The sequence below is a fragment of the Anticarsia gemmatalis genome, chromosome 6 (genome assembly GCF_050436995.1).
Source record: "Anticarsia gemmatalis isolate Benzon Research Colony breed Stoneville strain chromosome 6, ilAntGemm2 primary, whole genome shotgun sequence".
Taxonomy (NCBI): Eukaryota; Metazoa; Arthropoda; class Insecta; order Lepidoptera; family Erebidae; genus Anticarsia; species Anticarsia gemmatalis.
The window spans coordinates 2,397,122-2,414,235 of NC_134750.1; the positions used below are offsets into that span (position 1 = coordinate 2,397,122).

At 33.6% G+C, this 17,114-nt stretch overlaps 1 protein-coding gene across 6 annotated transcripts in view; it reads left to right on the forward strand.

Moving 5' to 3' along the window:
• The window catches only part of jus (EB domain-containing julius seizure protein), a 77,337-nt gene that overhangs the window by 48,312 nt on the left and 11,911 nt on the right, over window positions 1–17,114 (forward strand). For 4 of the 6 annotated variants that reach the window (XM_076115195.1, XM_076115197.1, XM_076115200.1 and 1 more), the window contains exons 1-3: window positions 3,642–3,761; window positions 8,325–8,468; window positions 11,788–11,934. In XM_076115195.1, the coding sequence (XP_075971310.1) occupies window positions 3,725–3,761; window positions 8,325–8,468; window positions 11,788–11,934 (328 nt within the window). In that variant the 5' untranslated portion in view covers window positions 3,642–3,724. Of the gene's footprint in view, window positions 1–3,641; window positions 3,762–8,324; window positions 8,469–11,787; window positions 11,935–17,114 lie in introns of those variants that run through there. The other 2 variants (XM_076115198.1, XM_076115196.1) reach the window with 1 other exon arrangement.

Here is a 17,114-nt window from a genome sequence, read left to right on the forward strand (position 1 = left end):
AAACTGGGCCAAGTTTTCGATAAGCCAGAAGCGTAGTCATTTCCGTGTTTCGTCTGAAAATAAATCTGCCTTGCCTTATGAGAAAATCTTGGGTGTTACGTCACCGATATTACGTGCGCTGTATATTTTATTAAAATTATTATGTTACTGTATTAAATTGTTTATATTTGATATAGAATGGATTATGGGAAGGTACTGAAGGATGCAATTTTGCCTCGCGCTACGCGGTTAAATGTGTAATTTAATATTATGTGTTATGTGTATGGGGGAAAATATTCTGAAGGAGGATTTTCATTTAAATATCTGCGGATAAAAATAGTCAATATTATTTTATAGGTTATTAAAAATGTTTTGTAGTTAAGAAACTTTATTGTAAGTTAAATTAATAGATTATATAGATTGGGAAATATCTGAACATTATGAGACTCAAAGGCTTTTACCTGCTAATAAATAACATTACAAAAAGTAAGTTATATAATTTATACGAGTATGTATTAAAAAAAGGTTTTCGCACTTGGTTTTGTATTCAAGGGTGACTTTATATCCATCATATTATATTATTAAATATATTAATAAAAAGTTATTTTTATTGCTCACAATAGCCATTACACATACATTTTATTTTATAGGCATCTAGGTTAACACGCCAGTCTCATTTTATTCTCAGAATAATTTCTATAAATACAATCTCTGCAATATGAAACCGTTACGCAAATGTTCGCAATCATAAGTCATTATTACGTACTTACTTTGACCTATAAAAGTGCGAACAAAGAAATTTGAAGCGAAACTCACAATAATAAGCCGTCTAACGCCGTTCGGGAATCAGATCCGTATATTTATTATTAAAAACTTAACTCGTAAAATTTACTTGGCCCGTTGTTTGCAGTTGCTTGTATTTAATATCTAAATACTTTATTACTTTATAATAAAATTTTGTGAACGAATTAATAATAAATTTCGTTAACTTAGCGGATTAATTGGACGAAACATTTGGGATTTAAAATTAAATATTGATATTTGACTTTGGCATAATCTTTCTCATTATAAGAAATAATTCGGACCGTGAGACGGTATAAATGTATTTTTTTAATTACATACAAACATTTATTTGATGAGTTCTAAGCAGCAGAGTATGAGCAGTTAGATACACTATCCACCTCAAAAGCAGTCCTTTTTTTTAATGCCACTGCAAATGCTAATACTGTTATAATTGAGCACCAAATAAAATCCACTACAAAATTGGTTTAAAAATGTAACATTTTAAACCTACTTTATTATTCGTGGTAGTTTAAAAACTTAGCGTGTTTTTATTCTTATCGGATAAGGAAAGTTACCTTCTCAGTAAAATTATGTTTTACCGTGTTAATATATTATTTGCATGTACATTTTCTCAACCATTAATGAAATTAATAATTTCTCAAACAATATCGTAATAAGTGGAATCACGTAAATACGGCTCTTGAAACAATTTGCATAAGATTAGATTGGTAAAAATTTATAAACATTATTTCGCAAATTCCGTTGAAAAATTTCGATATTTAAGATCATTATTTATTCGTCTATAGAGAGAATTTGTATTAAAATTTAGAAATCATAAACATTCGGGACTTAATCTACTAAAGTTGAAATGGAACCATTCAATTTTCGATATCAATAAATGCGAAATTATAAATTCAATCTGCCATTGGTTTCAATCCAATCATTTTAATGTAATTCCTTTTCTCTCTGGCTTTTGTTTCACAATACAATACTTAATTAATGAGATTGGAAACACAAACCCTACAGAATGAGTTTCAAAACTAGTGCAGAAACTTCAATTGTATCTCGAAGATTCAATTTAAGTTATCTTTCTCAGAGATACTACGTTATAATTTAAGTGAAGCAAGTTTATGATGACATTTCATTTCCTTCTGTATATTAGCAACAGATATATTTGTGATGTGAATAAGAAAACTGGAACAAAACTGAATAAAAAAACTTATTCTGCGATCTTCTCTTGTTTGTATAAAGATGTGATTATACAATTTGCATTTAAAACACGTACATCATATTTTTTGATTTCACTTTTTGGTTAGGTTTTGGAGCCTTCACATGGAGTAAAGTTTCATTACGTTTTCATTAGGTAGGATATAAAATAGTATACATATAGAACTATGAACTACGATTATTGACGCCAGCTCCCTTTGTTTTCTAACAAAAAATAAGACTATCAGTAAAAGTTGAGGAGGGGAATGGATGGTAACAAAGTGCTCTCTGTGAAGTGAAAAATGCAGTGTACTCTACTTGAGATGAATAAACAATCTAACCAAAGTGGGTGGAACCTTTGGGATTTGAGCAAAATGGCATCGATTTCTTCAGCAATCTTTGTAGTACTTTACAAAACTTCGATTACTTTAGAGTTATCCTTAAGTAAATTGTCAAATCATTTATTTTCATTAATTGCAAAATATCAGTAGCGCAATTCTCTGTAGTCGGTTCTTTCAAGTATCGGAATTTTGACATTTAGAATGTACTGCCTAAATAGTTTTTACGTAGTCCGATAGAGGCGCTGATCAGATTTTAGTGCAAAATTTCTTGATAGCTAGCTGATAGCTGGTAGTCTATAGTAATAGAGAATCGAGCTACTGAGCCTACATTACGTAAACATTAGTAAAACCGCAAAAGTACGGCGTGAAATAAAACATAAATTTAAAAACAGTAAACCTAATAACGGTATGTTTTTGTGACAAAAGAAAGAGAGCGCTTCCTGTCACAAAAGAGACTGACTTGATCAAAGATGAATACAAATACGTCTGTAACAAAAACGGGCTGTCAGCTCTAGGGAAGCTAGTCAGATATTAGGATTGTTGTCTAGACGATGACATCACATGGCACGAAGCCAGCACAGTTGGCATTGAAATTATTCCTATGCGGTGACAGTAAGTGCGCAGTTTACTTTAACTTTGTGTTATTTTATAGTTTTAGGTCAGTTCTTTGAACCAAGGTTGACATTAAATGGGTTAATAGGCGATGATATTAATGTGATTTAAAGTTAACCTTCTCTTTTTACATGTTAACCTCCTGTATCTTTCTGATTATGCCTTCCGCAGAAGCGCAAGAAGTTTCTTTTAGATTTACTAACATGGGTATTAACCCATGTTAGTATTTATATAATCTTATTTATATTAATAAATAAGATTAGATAAATTATTGCATGCGTTATATTGCATAGATATATGCATTAATAAGTAATAGTTGCAATTACATAAAAAACAATTAAAGAAAACGAAAAGAAATATCTGGTATATCTATATTTTCTTTACCCGTAGAGCATATTTTAGGGGTAAAGGAAACTAAAACATGTCCTTTAGTAGACGAATTTGATTGCAGTGGATTAGAAAAATTACATACTATAATTCTTAGGCTTACTGTTATACAGTATTTTGTCTTTCCAACTGATATGTAGTTTCAAAATTGATTGAAAGGGACAAAATACTGTAATAACTGATCGGAGCAAGAGCAGAGAGACGTTTATTAGAAAGGCAGTAAGTTTATATATACTTAGGTTTATATGTAATGAATATAAACTTATTAATAATAGTTCATTTATCATAACGTAACATAAACAACGAGTACTCGATAAGTTTATCAGCCGTGGTGCGCATACCACTTGTATTATTCATAATTGTGTTTTTTACACAAATCATTGTGCAGTCTAATTATTGTGTTGAAGAATTATGTGATGTTTTTATTGTTTCCTATAAAAGTGAAGGACAAAGGTATGTGTTCACGATATTTATCAGAACTTTTTCGCTCGTAAAGTAAGTTGATACACGCTATGGTGTGCAGTCTTGTGGCGCAAGTTTCCTTATGCACGTTGACAGTTGTTGTAGCGAGTTTGGAGGGAAATCGGATATATTTTTGTATGTCTATGTAAATTACTATAGAACAGTGATATCCAAGTGTTTAAAACATGAGTCTTCCAGGCAAGTGGTCAGGAGTTTGAACGCGAAGCAACAAACCAATGACTTGTCAAAATTATTTGTGCATAAGAAATAATAATTATTAAATCTAACGGTGAAAGAAAATCGGAATACAACCTAAAGTATTCTATAGTAATAGACATAATGTGGTCCAAAATTTAAGATATCTATATCTATACTAATATTATAAAGCTGAAGAGTTTGTTTGTTTGTTTGATTGTTTGTTTGAACGCGCTAATCTCAGGAACTACTGGTCCGATTTGAAAAATTCTTTCAGTGTTACGTAGCCCATTTATCGAGGAAGGCTATTGGCTATATAACATCACGCTTCGGTCATTAGGAGCGGAGTAGCAACGAAAAATGTTACAAAAACGGGGAAAATTTTGACCCATTCTCTCTTATGACGCAAGCGAAGTTGCGCGGGTCAGCTAGTTTATAATATTCCGGTTATACTTTAGTCTCGAATAAAACAAACAGTATCTCCATTTGTAAGTCTTATGTATTTTGTATCTGTTTATCTGACTTGTAGACGCCGCGTCGCCACCAGAACCAGCGTTCAACATAAATTATGCTTCCATTTAAAGTTTAAAGTCGTAAAAATTCTAGTAAACTACGTTTTGCGGTCATGTGTGTTAGACAAATAAAATTAAATTAGAACACAATCTATGTAAAAACAGAATTTACTGAACAAAAATTACGTGCATATGCTTGCAAAGTCGATACGTAAACTGTGTAGACTGTTTTTCTATTATTTTCAAAACATAATTTTATAATGTTTTGACAACCTTTTTTGTTTAAATTCGACCAAGAATCAATGCTACATATTTCAGTTATAACACTAATATATATTGGTAATATAAATAAAAAAAATAGTTTGAAAGTTTCAAAATGTAAGCTTTTTCTTGTTGTCTTTGGCAGAACATAAGCAACAAAGTCGCGATCGAGGACTAGTTTTTTTACTAATCGTCATCCTCTAAAACATTGTCAAAAATGTCCAAAAAAGACCAATCCCACTTACAATTACGCACTTAACAACTTAATTCAGTACCAAACTCAGTAGTCCAGAAGATAAAGATCTTTCAAGTATTATTCGTGGCCAGTGGCGAAGGGTCGTTGGCAACTGAGGGTTATCGCCACTGCCATGTGCCTACTAAAATAGGCTGGCTAATAAGGTCACTTAGGTTTTTATGTACCACTTGATATGTTTATGAGAGGACTTTGTGCTTGTTCGTGTATTAATGTTTTGGGAAAGTTCTAGATTGTGATGAGAAAGGAGGTTGTTGTAGTATTTTGTCATGATAGGTTTGCGGAAGTCATAAAAATAATTTGTCGTTGACTAAAATTTTTTAATTGATAAAACCAATTGTGTTCTGGTAGTTATTACCTTAGCTTTACGATGCCTTTTAGCCTGGCTCTTTTTTACAGCGTTAAGAATTCAAATTTAAATTTAAAATTCGAACAAAATGTAGATTAATCATCTTATTTTGTACACCCTCCAACAATAACGATTTCGTTAGATCCGCAAACTGTAAGAATAAGATTATAATAGTTCGATATTACTTTTATAATAGATAAATAAAACATAAAGTATCGATTCTTCGATTATAATCTTCAGCCACTTCCACCAACCTTAAAAGTCAATACTTCTAATAGACCCGGCTCTTTCATCTTATCATTAATCAATACACGAACTTTCCTCTTCAAAAGCTTCTGTAAGCCGGGATTTGGGGGTTGGCAAAGGTGATATTTGATCCCTTCTCCATTATGATTAATCGCAGTAATAAGTCCAGTCCATTTATCGAAGTCATCCATTACCTTCGATTGAAATATGACGAATGGCTTAGAAGTTTTTGGTGGTTTTGTTTGAAATTTGGCTGCTAAATCGTTTGTTTAGCTAACACAATCTTATAAACTTATAGTATACAGTTTCACTTATACATAATAGGTAATATATGTATAAATCTACAATTTAGAAAACCTTTCTTCCAACTGTAATAAATTTGAAAATTCAGCGTTGCGTGTTTATTATAATTATATGATAAGGGAATTAATGTGAACACACTTTGGAATGCCTGACGTTTTTGCACAGGTAACACTTTCACCTCACTGAAAATATCAAGAAATTACTCTAAATAAAATATGTTTTGCAATCTCCTCATGTGTCATCAGTTTATAATAATATAATCTCTGGTATGATCACGTTTCAAACATGATCCTTCTTCCAGCCTAGCTAATATTTTGTTAATCCAGCCACCGAAATAGTTCATTTTCGTTATCAACTTTATTTTCAGCTTTGACCTCCGAAACTATATTTCAACTTTTATCAGAACCAAAATGTTCTAGAACAAAATCGTTTCCATACCTAAAATAATGAAAAATTCTACTAAAGATAAAAAATAAAGTGGCCAGTATTTTCTAGATATTCTTGAAACCTTACGTAATTTAGATATTGTTTACAAAAGGGATTCTAAGGACGAGACGTGTCGCCTTACGTCGGATGTTTAGGGTTTTATACAATTACGTTCTGAACCCTTTTAGGACCCTTCCATTTTGTTTTGAAGGAAATCCGCTGACATGCTGTTTTGTATATTCGAGGGGACAAAGAATATAAAAGTTATTGTTCTAAGAATGTTGAGGTTTTCTTTTGTTGTTATTATTTCTCATTTTGGATGCGGAGTAAAGATTTTATGCAAATATTATGTATGTTCTTTTGAAATATTGTTACAAAAACCTTAATCATCCCAGTACTTGGGAAAAGTTAACACCTAAAAAATTCAATGTATAATAGAATACGGGAATTAACGCGAACACGCATCTTACCTTAAAATGCCTAACGTTTCGGCGCAGGTTGCACTCGCCGTGGTCGCAGGCTGGCTGGAGCAGCGATGACAGGACTTCGTGTATATGAGGCGGACGAATGTGCATCCACCCTCATATTTTGATTTTTCCAACCGCCATCACACACTACACTAACCGTGTCCCTATTCTGTGAGCTAACCGATTGCGAAACATAGCGAGGTTTTGTAACAGTTATCACTGGATTCCACGTCGCGGATAATTTGAAGCCGTCTTCCCGATCGAAATTTGAATGCTTCTTGATTTCAATCGCTTCACGAACAATCCTCGAGTAGAAATGTCGTTCAGTGGAGAGGACTTGAGGGCTATGGAACTCAATCCAATGATTAGTTCCTGCTTCGAGTAGATGTTCCGCAATGGCTGACTTGCTGATTTGACGGTTCTTAACAGCGGCGATATGTTCCTTGACCCTTTCAGCTATCGACCGCTTAGTTTGGCCTATGTAGGAACTACCGCAGCTGCAGTTGATCTTGTAGACACCTGGTGTTTGAAACGGTAGTACATCCTTCGGTGTGCCCACCATGTTGCTGACTTTTGCCCCCGGCGTGAACACTGTGCTGATGCTGTATTGTTTCAATACATTCCCAATCTTATCAAATCACATCAAAATATGAGGGTGGATGGACTCATATACACGAAGTCCTGTCATCGCTGCTCCAGGCAGCCTGCGACCACGGCGAGTGTAACCTGCGCCGAAACGTTAGGCATTTTAAGGTAAAATGCGTGTTCGCGCTAATTCCCGTATTCTATTATACATTAAACATGCAACGCGAGAGTTTAAAAGTTATGACCTAAAAAATTGTACCAAAAATTCGATCGAAAATATCTACGACTAAATAACTGCAAGTTGATTAAAAGTGTGTAATCGACAATATAATTAAGGAAGCCAAACTCCAAATTTTATCAAGTTTGAATTCACAACAGCTTAGATTTTGAAGGTTGTTGACAGAAACGTTAACGCGGGCTCGGATATTGATCCAGTTTCTTCAGAGTATTTACCGAAGAAAGTTCAAAATTGGAGTTCGTTTGAAATTTAACCTCGAAGCGAAATGAACTCGATACAAAGTAAAACCAACTTTTAAAGTTGAGCGTGTGTTGAATTGAAGATTGAGAGAGAACGGAAATGCATGGCTATGTTGACTGAGAAACCAGGTTGTATTCACTTTAAAGTGTACCTTTATAGTGCTACCCAATAGAACAAACATGTTATTTAAAGGTTTTACTGATCGTGTACGAAATTTACAATAACGTAGTCCGAAATCTTCGTTAGGTAGGTAAATTTAAAATAGATCTGTTTGACCGCGAGAAATTTCGCTTAAAAAAAACTGGCCCAATGTCCCACATACATACAAAGTTATATGATATCATGTGGTATGTGTTTAAATTACACACTTACAAATGTGTTTCATGAGATGGTATTAATTTCTAGGATTACCACTCACTCGGCATTCTCCATTGTGACTATCAAAGGCTGTGATGACAAATGATTGTTGTTTGTTCCAGGCACTTCATTGGCATGTGACGCACATGTTGTGAGCGGCATGCGAGGCGAGCGCTCTATGCGGGCGGCGGCCTCGCTCGCCGCGCTCGCGACCCTCTTGGCGTTAAGCGCGCCACAGCTCGGCTCCGCTGAGCTCACATCCACCGGTACGTAGAACACCATTGTTTTAGGTTACTCGAGGCTTAATTTTATAGCAGGTTAGATAACGAAGTATTGCGGAACAAAAGTGCAGAATGGTACGGAAAAGATACTTTTTCGTTTGGTGTTGGTTGAGGTGACAGATTGTTTTTAATTAACTAACGCATAGTGTGGTAAAGATTTTTTTTGTTAGCCTGTACTGTCCCATTGCTGGGCAAAGGCTTTTTTTTCAATCCTCCCTATCTCCTGTTATGCGTGTCCAATTAATATTAAGGGCAATTAAAATTAGATCGTCACTTCTTGGGTCTGCCTCGATGACGACGTCCCTCAGTAGGCAACCATTGAGTGCTCATCCGTGCTCATCTTTTTGTGTTCATGTGGCTGACGTGACCCGCCCACTCCCATTTAAGCAAGTCAAATAGAAAATTGGTCAAGTTTCATAAAAAAACATACATATTGTTAGCTTGCAATCGCTATTAACAGAAAAACCATACTTGCTTCCAACTAGCAATTTGTTTCTACTGCTAACCTGTCTTATTCTCTAACAATCTCAAGGACCAAACACAAAGAGAAATCCGTAAAACTACACAAAAACCAATCAATACTACACAAAAGAAATCACAGATTTAGCTCCAATTTTATTCCCCGTTGTAGTTCATTGGTAGTTTCCAGTAAGTAATTGTGATTACGGCGAACCTACGGCTGTAAATCGGAGTGCTTCAATCAAGCGAATGAGTTGTCACTCGTTTCAAGTTACTGCTAACAGTAGTTGCGTTTGATTGAATGCGTGTTTATTGTTTGTTTCAACGACTGCTTTGCTTTTGCGATTGTCATCGTGATCATTTTTAGTTCTGCAGATTTTAATTATAAGTGCAGCGTTTTTACTCCTTGATTTTTGATTTAGGTTTACATTCGTTAGTGTTTTTATCTTACTAAGGCTTGCTACGTGTAAATTGGGTTCAGAACCTCCGGTCTGGCAATATTTATCGAAAAACAAAACCGACTCGATTCACTGATCGGCTTGTGCCGGTTGCCGGTTTCGGCATTGAGTCGATAGTACCAAGCCGCAAGTACGAATATGTGTGTAGCAAGCCTTACTGGTATTTTAAGCTTATTGACGTCTACGATTTATGTTTTTATTTATTTAGCCTTGTTTTAACACGAGATCGACTCTTGACAAGCTTTTCATGTTTCATATTTAAATGTTATTAAGTTATTGTTCAAATAAATTCAGAGTGGCTTCATTGTGATTTATTTATGACATTGCTCTGACACATTGCACTTATTTTCCAACGCCCGGGAGCTTTCATGCGAAAATAACAGCTTGATATTAATTCAATTTCACACTGAGTTCGTTCCAAATAAAATGTGTCTCGCTGAATTTCATGGCAATTAATGAACCGTATAATTATATTATCCGTTACTGGAATATAGTCGGAGATTAAACCATTTTAATATTCTGCTTGTAAATGAATGATTAATGAATTTGGCCTATTTTGGTCTGGAAAAGGTAGGATGAAGTAAAAATTAAATTTATTCAAGTCGTGTTACGATAAGCCTCTATTTGCAATGAAACAATATTTTACACTTTAAAACTCGCGCGATAGGAACAATAAATAGTCGTTTAGTTATTAGTATCTACTATTGATGGAGTATTAATAGATAGTGCAGACGTAAAAGCTTAATTTATTTTAAGTATTTTTGTTATTTTTGCCAGTAATTAGCAAATTTATATTACAAGTTATTATTTGAGGAAATATTTAGTTTTTTATTTACCGCAATTCTATGAATATTCTTTGACTTGAATACTCAGAATAATAAAAGTATCAAGAAAGCGAGCAAAAAACATTGCATTTCCCGCAAACGTTTATGAATACATTGCGCATTTTTAATTCTTCTATGAATAAATTCATAACAATTTGCCTACTAATGACAATTGAAGTGCAATAAGCTCCCTTGCCGTGGCTCCGTGTAATCAATAAGCTAGGTGCAATGAACTGCACTGCAGTTACTGAGTACAACAATTACCCTCAATAATGCTTGTAATAAAACTTACGCTTAATTTCCCTACAGAGTTTAAGCCTAGCGATTCGAAGTGGTGTACCTCAGGGGAGCGTATTGGGGCCAATATAGTTTTTCGGAAGTTATGCTTGATAGAGTTACGTGATACTTTTTGGTGTGGATCATCTTATAAACCTCTTTTATTTAAATGGCTACGAAAGATTGCTTTAAACCTGATTTTGAAATTGTTTTTTTTTAGCAATTTAATGGGATCAGATAGACCCATTGATTGACTTTCTAAAAAAAACTTTTGTAATCTGTTCGGGATTTTTTCTAAGAAACGTTAGTTACACATCGAATAAAAACGCTACTCCGCAAAAGTAATTTAATTACATTAATTTTAATACTGTATCAGTATAGTCTTTCCAGACTTATTAATTTACAAATACGCTGAATAAATTAGTCTACCTGTCACAGTAACTACTTCAAACTTAAATACAAAACTAATAATACCACTGTCCATTCCTTTACAAAGTAATGAATATTATTATACTAGATGAACTAGTTACGAAGTTAGCTGTTTGATTTGGCTCCCACTGTTATTTCCCCAGGGTATTGTAAAAGGAATTATCGGGAGAACTAAGTTTGTAGTTTGTACAACGGTGTTAATAGTATTATGTAGAAACGGAAGCATTTACAGAGCCATTTAGAGAGGGTTTGACAAAGAGAATTTAGATGGAATGCTGAGAAGGGAAACTTTGATATGCATTGAATTATGTGTATCTTAATGTGTCTTATTTAGATGTAGATTCATTTAACGCTTATATTATACATCAAATTGTGTCTTGAATGTATTTTATGTCCAAATTTAAGTTAATCTTAGTGCGAAGAATGGAAACGATACAAATACATCGTCTGTGTATTATACAAATTTTAAAGTAACTGACCTCGAAACAGCGCAGACCCTTGATCTGCACCAACATAATAGTTTCAATAAATAAAGCATATAATCTAGCTACGCGTAATAATTAGAATTTTTAATTGATCTACTTATAACCTTGATATCATGGGCAACTTAACAAAAATAAAGGCACAACTAGAGACCTCGAAAAACGACAAGACACCATACATATTTTCCAAATAAAAAAATAGTAGTAATAGGTAGTTTTGGTTGAAGGATTTCACATAATCTTAGACGTATCTCTAGAACTGGTTTTATGTTGAACTTTTTTAATCTTTTCCAATAAATGGTAGTCACTATGATCGAGGTGTTAACATAATCTTGGACCCACCAGACCCATGTAAAACCTATTTTATCTCTTCCAGATCCAATACTCCACGGGCTGTACGGTGACGCGTGCTCCACCGGCGCAGACTGTCACTTCCCGGACGCGGTGTGCGACGACATACAGAAGACATGTCAGTGCCACCCCGACGTTCCCATCAGCAACTACAAGGACAAGTGTGGGAAAGGTCAGTGTTTGTTTTAAGAACTTTGAATCAATGGTATTTAAAAGTAATGTTAACCAGCAATTAGAGGATCAGCGGTATCAAACGTTATTGACGAAACGTTCTCTATCAGCAACTGAGTTTGAAACTCAGACAGGACATACAAAGTAATTTCAACCGTTGCCTATAGAGTAAATTTGAAGAAAAGGGAAGTTTCCTCAATGGTGACAACTTAAAATGGGAAAGGAAAAACGTTCTCTAGGGCCCAAAATTTTATATCACTGGACACAGTCTGTCTCAATCATCCAGGATATAAAAGACCAAGGAAATATAACATGAGAGAATGATACTTTTTTGAATTATTTGATAATCTCTTTGGAATCCTCCTTTTAAAGTAATTCAAAGAGAATATCCTTTTCTAAAACAAATTACATTAAACGTGTCTTACACAGTAACTAGTAAGTAAAGCCCCAGACTTATTACCACCAAAAAATACGCTATGTATGTTAATACACAAGAAAACGTGCCGAGAAAATGAGATGATAATCACATGTCAGCATCTAAGACATCAATCAAAATTCATGTAGGATAAACTGCGTATAATGAAGTAATACGTTCCTTTGACACGATCAAAGAAAGTGAAGATTACAAGGCTTATATTACTTCCTTACCGCCTGCTGAACGATAGGACTTTGTACCTAAAATATGCTAGAAAAAAAAAGAACCTTGTTGCTACCTTCGTGGAAATTTTAACGGACGTCAAAAAAAGAAAGTTTTCAATTCGACCTCTTTTTTTCTGAATCTAATATTGCGAAGCGATATTATTTTAATCTGGAAAACGATTCTGCATTTGACTATACCTGGCCTTCGTATTGAGCTTATACTTAAACTAAATTTGGCAAACATACGGTAGGAACGCCGATCCACTTTCCGTAATAATATTATGATAATTTTCGGAAAATGGCTCTCGAATGATGAAAAATTTACATCACAAGAACACGAATATCTTATTATACTGCAAATATTATATGGTATCAAGAATCTTTAGTAATTCAACAGAGAATAGTAACAAGAACTGCTCTATATAATTGTATAGCAGCCTTAGAAACTCCTCTTCTGTTTCTGCTGCTCCCGTAAATGACGTCATTTAGGGTGGTCACTGAAAACCAGCGCTGTGTTGTGGTTTGTCACAACCAGCATAATGCTGAGTGACCTCCCTGTTGGCACACAGGACGCTGCTTATTTAATATTAATATTATTGTGTTTTGATATGGTTTCTGTGTGTTCAATAAATACTATTTTCTTTCTTTCTTTCTTCTTTCTTTCTTTCTTTCTTCTCTTAATTTTTTCATCAAAAGCCTCAACATAATTTTTTTGTTCTAAATAACAGGAAGAAATGTATAAGACACTTTTAAGTTCGTATTTTCTCTTGAATACATTATGCACAGCTCCGAGGTTTTTCTGTTGCCTTTCATTGGCGTGTTTTATTGACCACAATAAAACGAGCAGAATTTTAAATTGCCGGCGTCTTTTAAATTGCATTGCTACATTTATTATTTAAATTCATTTTGTTTTTACTACGTTTTACTATCTGCTGAATAAGTTTACTAGCTAATTAACTAACGCGTATTTTTTTTATTAATACAAAAAATGCGAGCTTAACTCAGTCTGTAAGAATTTCATAGTGAAATTAGTGGACTAACTTACGTTGTGAGTCTATAGTCATCACTAAATTGTTTTATTATTATAAGCCTTAAAAAACTAGTATTTGCGGTCTATATGTTAGTTTCTAAGTTTACCTTTTAAATGACCACATACAATTCAAACAGGTAAATTGCAATCATTTTTAAAACAATTGCTCCTTTGTCGTAACTGGGTAGGCATAATTGCTCAATTGCTCTTTTATAAAACACATAATTGCCTTAAATTGTTATGATCGCTAGTACTATTTGCAGGTGAACAACTATGTAATTGACTGGTACGGAAGTTTGAGGTCATTGACCAGGAAAGGTATAATTATTATTGATCGACAGCTACTATGTCACTTTCAGTTCAATGTTCAATTAAAGAATATGAAATAGGTATCAACTATAATTCCTTTTCGATAGTTTATGGTTCATAAATGGTATAAATTGTGGGTTAGGGGGTCCCTGAGTACCCTGATCCCCGAGGCCCCCATCCGGGAGGACCTCGATATATTTTTATGTTATTCAATTTAAATTGGAATTGAAATTACTTTTCTAAATTGTTTGGTTAGGAGAAAACTATTTTGATATGTGATTTTGGTTAACCAATAAATAATTTTGTACTCGTCTTTTCTCGTATCAACATCTATACTAATATTATAAAGCTGAAGAGTTTGTTTGTTTGTTTGAACGCGCTAATCTCAGGAACTACTGGCCCGATTTTAAAAATTCTTTCAGTGTTAGATAGCCCATCTATCGAGGAAGGCTATATATCATCACGCTACGATTAATAGTAGCAGAGTAGGTACCAGTAAAAAATGTTACAAAAACGCGGAAAAAAGTCACCCATTCTCTCTTATGTGACGCAAGCGAAGTTGCGCGGATCAGCTAGTATTCAATATGATAACAACGTGACGTAGCTGCCATTGTCTTCCTTTTGGTTTGTATATCTTTATGGTCAGTTGTATATCAGTCGTTGTCAATATAGACAGAAATTCGAAGGTTTCTTCAGATCTTTCGATGCTCAAATTCTAATTAATCCGAACTATCATCCGATTTAGTTGAGCACTAGAGCTCTGTTTACCGCGTCTTATACGCAGCAAACATGACGTCTTCACCTTGAATAAACTTCGCATAGCAATATAATACTATGAGCATTAAGCTCGACTGCCTGACTGACGACTGAGATTAAACACGCTCTAAGTATCTGCATAGCGTGCCAAAATACAGCAATTTCTTTGAGAGCTTGACATTTAAAATTTACGACCACAATAGTTCTTACGGAGCCCGGTAGAGGCGCTAAACAGATTCTCGTGTAAAATTTCTAGATAGCTACAGTAGTCCTTCTGTTTACGACTTGTATTATGACATTCGTCGACAGAAATGACTCAACTTTTGTGTTTGTGACTAATAAACGCTGATTTAATCAAAAACTCAATTAAAACTCCGGTGGCGTGACTGTGAAAGGTATTTTTATGTTTTTTAATACATTTTAAATGCATTGAAGACCACCATGCTGTGTCATATTATATGCAAATGGTGTTTTGAACATGAACTTTTGTTTTTACATCGCCCTGATGTGTAATTTTGAAGTCATTTTGTTTAGAATATTTGAAATCTAATTTAACTTGTAAATGTTTGTGTACTTACTACTACGGTACTTCTTTTTTGAAAGGGTATCTAAATCACTGCTATAACGTTATTTTAAACTTAAATATTAAAGACCAGAGCTTGCTTTGAAAAGCGAATTTAGTAAATTCTGGGAATTATTTTTGATAATTTTATTATAAAACCTCATTCGCTTTTGTAAAAAAAACAAGAATCTTTTTAGAACCTAGCAATATTGCAATGCAACGTGTTTTCGGTTTGAGAAACATTAAAGTTGTATTTTTAAATATTGAAGTTGTTTTTTTTTCTCATTTACATTTCTTTTTTTCACTTGAAAAAAAACCTCTGCAATATTTTAATCAAGTAAGAAAACTTCAAATTACCATAAAACTAATAATATATTATTAAACATTACTACAAAGTTTGCAATGTTTAATATTCTTTTCGCGTTCAAATAATTGCAGACAGACGTGCGGTCTTAATAAATCACTTTTTTTGAAAGCTATTAGTAAAATAACCTCATAAATTAATCATTTGTATTTACATTTAAAATGTTTCGTGGAATCGCTGAAGGTGCATGTTTCAAATGATGTACTGTAATTATGTAAGTAAATGAAAAGGCTAAGCTTACATCGTACTATTTAATTCTTTCTATAATATTTAAGTCATGACTTAAGTTGATTTATAACGTTTAATTGCTTAATAATACGTAACTTTTATAAAACAAACTGTAGTTAAGAATTACATGGAAGAAGGAAGAATGCAAACACACGCATGAATTTTTTTTTTAAAATGATTTCTTGAATATGAAAACATCATATGCCTCTCTTTTTGTTCCAATTTGTTAAATGTAATATTACTCCATAGCATATTTTTATTAAAGAAATAAGATAAACTATCGCAAGTTCTGTTTGCAATACAATTCAATTAGCCAACTTCTATATCTACAAACGAAATTATTCTCTACACCATTAATTATAATATGTCCGAACCCCAAACTTCGAAATAATACTAATAGGTGCATTCTAAGTTAGGTATGTGTAAAATAAAACTTCAAAAATAAAATAAAATTAATTCTGCAGTTCTAGTTTCAACGTGATCTTGCTCATGTTGTTCACTAATGAGGTTTGTTTTGAACGTAGAAAGTATAAGTTCAGCGCTGCGGTTATTGTTTGAGCCAACAAGTTACTTCAGAACAATGTTAGTCATCGTCTTTTGTTTAGTCGTATTACAGGGTCTATTTAGTTACTAAATTTTGCACCTTTGCTTTTGATTTTCAGCTTAAAGTTTTCGTGGAGTCACTTGTTAGTCTGTGTGCTTCCTCAAGATTTATTTTGTAACGTAATTTACTGAGCAATAGTGGGCAATAGCGCAATGTTCTAGCATTACATGATTATTTGACAATCGGTTTTGGAACAAATTTTATATTGAAACCTTATCAGCGCTTTTAACGGATGACCTACGAACTAATTTTGTAGAACAATTTAAATATCAAACTGTCAATACGCGGTAATGCCAACTGTTCAAAATCGCGCTATAGATTAGGAACCAAAGCTTAGCAAATAGACAGATAGTTGTGTATAGCTTTAATGCTACTCCATATTCAACGACAGTCGCTACAGGGATTTAGATAAATTTGCTCAGGGCTAAACCTTTGTTAAAACAATACTACGTTTATTGTAGTAATATATTTAAAAAGCGACAACAATAAACTCACTATAAGCAAAGCCCTGCACAGTTGGTATCAATAAAACTGGCCACTGTAGCCGAATACCGTTTAGGCGAGCATTATTATATTTGAAAAAACCTCATTTTTATTTGTATGGTGAGATATAATTTCTACAAATTTGCGGTATTAAGTTATAACATTATCTTCTATATTAACAGTGTCCAAGGATCCTACGCAAAGAT